General features: G+C 44.8%; 1 protein-coding gene across 5 annotated transcripts in view; it reads left to right on the forward strand.

Moving 5' to 3' along the window:
- Positions 1-8,687, forward strand: part of LOC136582410 (receptor-type tyrosine-protein phosphatase eta-like) — a 124,548-nt gene extending 115,861 nt beyond the window's left edge. For all 5 annotated transcript variants that reach the window (XM_066583440.1, XM_066583441.1, XM_066583443.1 and 2 more), the window contains one exon: positions 1,152-8,687. In XM_066583440.1, the coding sequence (XP_066439537.1) occupies positions 1,152-1,301 (150 nt within the window). In that variant the 3' untranslated portion in view covers positions 1,302-8,687. The remainder of the gene's footprint in view (positions 1-1,151) is intronic.
- The last annotated feature ends 356 nt before the right edge of the window (positions 8,688-9,043 follow it).

The following is a 9,043-nucleotide window of genomic DNA, read 5'->3' on the forward strand; positions in this document are numbered from 1 at the left end:
TTGTACATAGGGGCAGTATTATAGTAGTTATATTCTTGTACATATGAGGCAGTATTATAGTAGTTATATTCTTGTACATATGAGGCAGTATTATAGTAGTTATATTCTTGTACATAGGAGCAGTATTAGAGTAGTTATATTCTTGTACATAGGAGGCAGTATTATAGTAGTTATATTCTTGTACATAGGAGGCAGTATTATAGTAGTTATATTCTTGTACATAGGAGGCAGTATTATAGTAGTTATATTCTTGTACATATAGCAGTATTATAGTAGTTATATTCTTGTACATATGGCAGTATTATAGTAGTTATATTCTTGTACATATAGCAGTATTATAGTAGTTATATTCTTATGCATAGGGGGCAGTATTATAGTAGTTATATTCTTGTACATATGAGGCAGTATTATAGGAGTTATATTCTTGTACATAGGGGGCAGTATTATAGTAGTTATATTCTTGTACATAGGGGGCAATATTATAGGAGTTATATTCTTGTACATAGGGGGCAGTATTATAGGAGTTATATTCTTGTACATAGGGGGCAGTATTATAGGAGTTATATTCTTGTACATAGGGGGCAGTATTATAGGAGTTATATTCTTGTACATAGGGGGCAGTACTATAGTAGTTATATTCTTGTACATAGGGGGCAGTATTATAGTAGTTATATTCTTGTACATAGGAGCTGTAGACTTTAAAGTCAAACATCTGCCACATATTTAGGCAATGTATGTTCCAGTCCAAAATGTTTTGACAAGTGCAAACCACTGTACGCTTCCAATACATTCTCCTAGATACAATAGATGCTGATGAGGTCCCTGTAGAGGTTAATAGCGGCGTAGTTCTGGCCGTTTGTTAAGGACGACCATATGAAAAGATCCTGCTGACAGTAGATCCTAAATGCAGCACAGATTAGTATTCGCTGCACTATTGTTAACATATAACAGTCCAGGGTTTTTACTGTGAGGAGAAAAATTGTATCCTGTACGTCTTGTGAAATTATCGGGACAGAAACCAATATCAGAGATAAATGTACTTCTGCATATTGGTTTATGTAACTATAAGATAACTTGCAGTGATGGGCATGTGGAACATTATATCAGTCACACTTAGGTGAAGCCTTAACCCTTCTTTTTCTCCATTGTAGAGCCAGTACATCTTCTTGAACCAGTGTGCGCTGGATATCATCAAGGCTCAGAAAGAAACCAAACCGGATCTTATTTACCAAAACGTATCGGTAATCTACCAGAACGTAAATGATATAAATGGTCCTCCCTTAAAAAGGACAAACCTTTAATCCGAAACAATGGACTATGAGGACTGTCGGATTTACATCTCTCAATCAGCGGACCAAGAAGGGAATTGCACTTTAAATAACTTTTATTTTTCATATTTTTATTCACAAATGACCAAAAAAATGTAAGAAATACAATGATGCTGTTTGTCTATAGATGCACTACAAAATCTGCTGGATAGATAAAGTACATCTTATGTCATAAGAGTGAAAGATACAGCATGTATATGTATGTGTACATGCGCTGTATGTGTTTGGTGTAAGTATATTAGTATGCACACTCATTGGAAAATAATGAAGCACCTAGAAGGAGTTGGCGGAACAAAATGAAACTTTATGTGGTTGTAACAGTGATATGAGTCATTACAATATCAGAGCAAAGGGATCATTGTTTGCAGAAAACTGACCCCTTGAAGGGGACGCTCTAGTACCCTGTTGTACCGCCTCTAGCTTGGTTACAAGATGTGATACAGGCTGGCATGGAGGCTCTAGTACCCTGTTGTACCGCCTCTAGCTTGGATGCAAGATGTGATACGGGTGGGCATGGAGGCTCTAGTACCCTGTTGTACCGCCTCTAGCTTGGATACAAGATGTGATACAGGTGGGCATGGAGGCTGTAGTACCCTGTTGTACCGCCTCTAGCTTGGTTACAAGATGTGATACAGGCTGGCATGGAGGCTCTATTACCCTGTTGTACCACCTCTAACTTGGATACGAGATGTGATATGGGTGGGCATGGAGGCTCTAGTACCCTGTTGTACCGCCTTTAGCTTGGCTACAAGATGTGATACAGGCGGGCATGGAGGCTCTAGTACCCTGTTGTACCACCTTTAGTTTGGATACAAGATGTGATACAGGCAGAAATGGAGGCTCTAGTACCCTGTTGTACCGCCTTTAGCTTGGCTACAAGATGTGATACAGGCGGGCATGGAGGCTCTAGTACCCTGTTGTACCACCTTTAGTTTGGATACAAGATGTGATACAGGCAGAAATGGAGGCTCTAGTACCCTGTTGTACCACCTCTAGCTTGGATACAAGATGTTATGCGGGCGGGCATGGAGGCTCTAGTACCCTGTTGTACCGCCTCTAGCTTGGATACAAGATGTGATATGGGCGGGCATGGAGGTATACAGGTTCTGCATGGTATGCTGCGGCATATCGCTCCACATTTTCTGTAACTGAGCCTAGAGATTGTGCAAACTCATAGGCTGTAGAAGTTGGTGTCCCAGATGGTTTCATACATGTTCACTTGGTGATAAATCTGGCAACCGGGCAGCCACAGAAGTGTGACAATGTTGTGGGGGCTTCTGTGACCCCCCTTGTGGTACGGCCGAGCATTATCCTGCTGGAAGCCGCCATGAGAGGAACACATGGGGCTGCATGATCTCCTGTACATATCGCTGAGCTGAAATTGTCCCTCGTACCACTACTAGGGTTGACCGAATATCGTATGCGAAGGAACCCCTGATGATCACACCAGCAGGGGGCAGTGTGCCATTTCACAGCAGAGGCAGGATTAAGGCGTTCACCCCGAGGTTTCCAGACACAAACACAGTTTCATTGTTCATGATATCACTGCAAATTAACCTGACGGTGGGTGGTCTGAGGCCGTACATGTAATGGGCACCATAAGACCAAATGTCCTTCAGCCAAGCTCCTGGAAATGGTTATGAAAGACACAGGGTCCTGTAATGATGGTGCCCCCTGGCCTCTCTACTGGTGGTCTGTCAAGGGCGTCCTGAGTCCAGTTCACCTTTGTTTGCATCCACTGGTCCCAACACCTCCTAACAGTCTGGTCAGACACTCCTCTCTACTGGTGGTCTGTAGGGGGGTCCTGAGCCCAGTCACCTTGTGTGCCCTCACACACCCACTGGTCCCAACAGCTCCTAACAGTCTGGTCAGGCACTCCTCTCTACTGGTGGTCTGTCGGGGGTCCTGAGCCCAGTCACCTTGTGTGCCCTCACACACCCACTGGTCCCAACAGCTCCTAACAGTCTGGTCAGACGCTCCTCTCTACTGGTGGTCTGTAGGGGGGTCCTGAGCCCAGTCACCTTGTGTGCCCTCACACACCCACTGGTCCCAACAGCTCCTAACAGTCTGGTCAGATGCTCCTCTCTACTGGTGGTCTGTAGGGGGTCCTGAGCCCGGTCACCTTGTGTGCCCTCACACATCTACTGGTCCCAACACTTCCTAACAGTCTGGACAGAACCGCCCGGTGGGGGACAATTCATCAATCCGACCATCCAGCTCCTCATATCCCAATAATGCGCCCCTCTCAGACTCTGGGTACCCTCGCACATCCACCGGTCCCAACACCTCCTAACAGTCTGGTCAGAACGGTTGGTGGGGGACAATTCATCGATACGACCATCCAGCTTCTCACATCCCAATAATGCTCCCCTCTCAGACTCTGGTAACGGGGTGAAATCTCTTCTCTGCATCGTAGAGACGTCTAGTGGTCAACAAGCTCCACACAAGTGGAAGAAGAGGTCACTACAGACAAGGAGCCTCCGAGAGCCTCTTATAGGCCAAGGGGGAATTACTTCTAGGGCCTCCGGTGACAAGACCGTTCATCTAATCACCACAACTCTCATCATTTGTGTATCTGCCTGAGATGGAACTGAAAGCTGATTTTCGCAGCAAAATGACAACTTCTAGGTGTTTTTGATAGTGTATATAATATTATGCAATAATCAGTTGCAAGAAATAGAGGCAATCTAATATTAAAGGGGTTTTCTTATCCTAGCCCTGGAAAACCGCCTTCACACAAAATCTTGTACTGTAATAACAATGTACCAAACTAACTGACATGCCAGAAACTTTCACCAAATATTTTTATGGTAGATATTTTTATTTTAATTATTGTGAAATTGTTATAAATATATGCAAAATCCTTTCTATATAATGAATGACGGGCATTTATTAAAGCCGGCGTGAAGGGAAATATCTGAGCCCTCCTTAAATGGGTTGTCGAGTTCTAAACTATGGACGGCCTATTCTCAGGATAGGTCATCAATAGTAGATCGGTGCACAGAGTTGATTTATGCAGGAAGCAGACAGCTCTATTCCCAGTGTAGTGGCCCAGCCTGGTATTACAGGTACAGCTCACATCCACTTCAATGGGAACTTGGCCTGCAATAACTAGCTTCACCACTGCAGTGGGAACAGAGCTATCAGCTTACTGCACGAGCGCACCAGCCCACAGAACTGCTGATTGGTGAGCAATCTGTTCAATGGACCCCACCGATGTTTAATTGATCCTGATGATAGACCATCATAACTAGACAACCCCTTTAACAACTCCTAGATGTTGATGCACTAATGTTTGTATTGTCTTGAGTATAACTTATATATTTTTTATATAAAACCGTTCTTAGACATCCTGCGGAGTGTGAAAAAGGACATATTTTCTTGTAGGCATCTGTTTTCCTTCCCGCTGTGGAGCGCTGCTGCTGCAGGGACCCCGGCTAGCGAGGGAGACCACTTATACAAGCGGTGATGATATTATTGTACAGTTTAAGATTTATACAGATTTTCTTGTTTTATTTAAAAGTTGCAGATTTTACTCAGGATATTCCTTAATGAACCGATGTAACTTATAGAACTGCTGCGTTACATTGTTGTATATATGTCTATAAGCCACGAATAACTGCAGATGTGTTTGTACATAACAGAATGGGCCCTATGGGAATCTCTGCTGTCGCCAGTGATAACGCCTATGGATGAAACGTGTCACATGACCAGTCCGCATTAGCATGTCGTACAGTACTACATGTTCTCCACCCCATGGCAGATTGCCCCTGTACACTCTTAAAGGGAAAGCTTCCACGAGCCCCATAACCTAAAGTCATAGGCTCCTAGAAGCTGGGGCGCCGAGTCCATCGCTGTCACTCCCATACTTGCCTTCCTCCACATTTCTCTGCTGTTCTGTCCACAATGCTCGCAGTGTACACAGCCGACTACGTATGCATGTTCTAATGACCGGGTTAGTCCTCATCATCATGAGCGCATGTATAAGTAACATACTGTATACTACAAACTGCAGCTTTTGCTGCAGGGAAACAGGGAAGAAGGCGAATTTGAGAGTGTCCAAGCTCCTGTGGGCCTATAACTTTTAGTTTATGGGGCTCAGAAGAGCTGAGAGACCCTTTTGAAGGGAGTTTTCCATGGAAAATACTATTGATGACCTAACCTCCACGTCAGAAAGAATGGAGCACCGGCCGAGCATGCACATTCAGGGCTCCATTCATTTCAATGGGGTTGACGGAAATACCTGAGCGAATGCCTCTTGGCTATTTCCGCAGTCCCATTAAAAGTGAATAGAGCACTACTGCGTGTGTGCGACCTGCGCTCCTTACAGTCTTCTCCTCGCTGCAGAGGGTGCAGTACCCCTGCAGTAAGGAGGATAAGAGACACAGGGCCCCCATTCTCAAGATCAGCAGGGGTCCCTGCAATGAGATCGCCACCAATTATCAAGTTTTACCCTATTCTGTGGACAGGGGATAACTTGTAGTCTTGATACAACCCCTTTAATTGAAAATCCCCTATTGGTGTAAGGTATGTTCACACGTGGCAGATTTGCTGTGGATTTTCCACAGCAGAACAATCCACAGTGAAATTCATGTCAAAATCCTGCTGATTGTGGCGCCGATCCACCACTGATTTGACCCCTTCCATTGAAGGTGTGAAATTTTTCAGCTGGTTTGTGTCACAATCCACACCATTTAATGCAGATTTTTCCACTACAGTAAGTCTGCAGAAAATCCATGACTCATGATCCTACCTCAGATCTGCATAGGAGATGTAAATCTGCACGCCTCCAAAGTTAAGGCCCATTTACACGTAATGACGATCGCTCAAAATTCGCTCAAACGACGGTTTAAGTGACAGTTTAGAGCGATCATCTTTGCATAACTCTAAGTAGCTAGTTAGCTACTAAAGAGTTAATGCAGGCGGAGCGGGATACCCCCTAGAACAGCAGCTGTTTTGTATATGCAAACAGCTGCTTTGTTCTCAGCGCTTTCAGCTGGTGTCCCGCTGAGAACTGGCAGTGGGATACCAGCTGAAAGAATGCTATCAGCAGCGCCCGCTGAGATATCGCTAATTTCTAGCACTGTGTTTTGGTCTAAGATGATCAGATACTTTTAAGTAATCTTAAAGGAAATTCAAGCTTTAGGGTATGTTGTCACATAGCGGATTTTGGCGCCGTACCCAAATCCACAGCATAACCTGCGCTACTGATTTTGGGGTAGATTTCAAAGTGTTTTTTTTTACTGTGGATTTTCCACTGTGAATGATTCACACCAATCACCCTACATGTGAACCCACCATTATTGTTTTCTCATTGGCAGTTTCCAATGTAAATGGATTAACCATAGGGGCGCCCTATCCAGACACAATCGCTTGCAGAGTAGATGTGGATCTGCGGAGACCCCGCTGTTCTGCCATGCTGGGGAAACACCCTCAGCGATCCCCCGGATCTGATAAAGGTAGCAAAGTTGCCGCAGCCTTTATTCACTATATTGTGCTCATTGAGTGACGGGAGAAAAGAACACAGAAGTGCTGATAAACAGCTGTTTTTTTCTGACGGCCATTGCCCCTCAATCTGCCCTTTTAATGGTAGCTGTGCCAGCATTGCCAACCCAGGCCCTGCAAGGTGGGTGGACGGAGCTGTCCGCTTCCAGCTCTGCATGCTGTGATAGCGGCCTGGCGATCAGCTGATTGGCGGACCCCTGCTGATCTACTATTCATCACCTATCATGAGGATAGTTCCTCAATAATAGTTCCAACCTGGATAACGGGAGGTCTCACATCTGCGTCGGGACCACCCGCCGGAGGTCGTGTTGCGGATCTCTCTCAAAATACCAGAAGAAAAAGTGCTGCATGCAGCGCTCTTTCTACAGTCTATAAGTTGGCAAGCTGGGCGGAAAGTAGGTAGACTCCATTATAGTCAGGGGGGTCAGCCTGTTGGAAAGAAGTGGGATCCCACTATAGTCAGGGTGGTCCGCCCAGCGCTGTTCGGTTTGATCCAGAGACAGAACTGTTGAGCCACGGGGATTTTGCTTTCCTGCTTCCCGAACAGAGCAGGCAAGCGGAGTCCCCAGTGCAGATGTGAAAACACCCTAATTTTAACGTAAATTTATGCTCACGGTAACTTTTTCCTATTTTCCATTGAATTCATGTGTTCCTACCTAGAAAATGTTGCTATCCGCTTGACAACTGGACAAGGACATTTTCTTTTTCAGCACAGGAAGGAACATTTAAGCCTAATGTCCACCGGGGAAATGTTTATTTTAAATCCGCAGCATTTCTCCCACACGCGGATCCGCGCCCAATAGGGATGCATTGGACACCCACAGGTAGTTAAATACCTGCGGATGTCATTTTTTTTTTTTTTTCCCGTCAGGCGCGGATCCGTGTGCGGGAAAAAAATGGCCATGCTCCATTTTCGTGCGGGTCTCCCGCGGGGATGGCTTCCGCAGGCTTCTATTAAGGCCTATGGAAGCCGTCCGGGTCCGCGGGAGACCTAAAATCAGAATAAACTCACCTGCTCCGGACGATGCGGATCTTCCTTCCTTCGCGGACGGATCTTCTTTCTTCGGCCCGGCGGATCCGCATCGTCCAGAGCAGGTGAGTTTATTCTGATTTTAGGCCTCATGTCCACGGGGCAGGAGGGACCCGCTGCGGATTCTACATGAAGAATCCGCGGCGGGCCTGATTTTCCCCGTGGACAAATCTCCAAAGCACTTTGTTTTTACTTCTACCTAGAAACACAGAAAGTGAATGTAAATAAACCTAAAACCACTTTTATTAAATCTGAGGTGACCTGTGTTACATTCCAGTAAATTGCTGCTATTACTCCTATATGGTGATGCCATGACTGCAATACTAGAGTGGACCAAATAACACCCTAAGCAGAGGGGCTTGTACAGTAAGGGTTAAAGGCATGTTATGTAGGCATCCAGGGGACCTTCCCTTCTCCTTGAGATTTTCTATATTCTGAATGTTTTATAATCCAACCTCAGCCTGGGGTCTGATATCATCGGCGCTTGGTTTGGGGTTAATGTAAAAAATGACTTTTTATATATGTATAGTATAGAGAATATATAATGGTATCTGGTGATTGGGCTCAAAGGTGTCGGAATACTTGAAAAATATATTGTATGCATTATTTAATATGTAAATGATCCGTGTTGTCCTTTTCTTAGATATATCCTTTGATGTAAATATTGTTTTATTAATTTAAATGCACCAAAAGAGCCAATATTGTAAGAAAGGGACAAGCGGGTCCAATTGTTTTAAAGAGTCAAACGGGAGTCAAATGTGAAGTCTGTCATACACTGTAAAGATTTATTGAACCAGCAATAAAGGTGTCCTTTCTTAATGGGAGACTGGCCTCGTTTTCTTTTTCTGTTTTGCATTTGTGTAGGGATATGTAAATCTTGAAAGAAGTATATATTTTTGGCCAATGAGACGGTGGAGTAACCCCAGAGGGTGCTAAGGTTACCGTGACCCCAGCCCTCCTGCAGCAGTATTATACAGAGGGGCCAGGATGCTTCATGATCATACTAAAATTGAAAGGATTTTTCATCACGTCTATTTGACCTGTCCCCCAAATAGGTCATCAGTATCATATTGGTGGAGGTCCAACTCCTGGCACCCCAATCATTGAAGAGGCTCTAGCGCTTGGGTGAGCCTGTGACATCACGTATATCGGTCACGTGAACTTTTTGGAGCTTAGTCCC

The sequence above is a fragment of the Eleutherodactylus coqui genome, chromosome 11 (assembly GCF_035609145.1).
Source record: "Eleutherodactylus coqui strain aEleCoq1 chromosome 11, aEleCoq1.hap1, whole genome shotgun sequence".
In the NCBI taxonomy this organism is placed as follows: domain Eukaryota; kingdom Metazoa; phylum Chordata; class Amphibia; order Anura; family Eleutherodactylidae; genus Eleutherodactylus; species Eleutherodactylus coqui.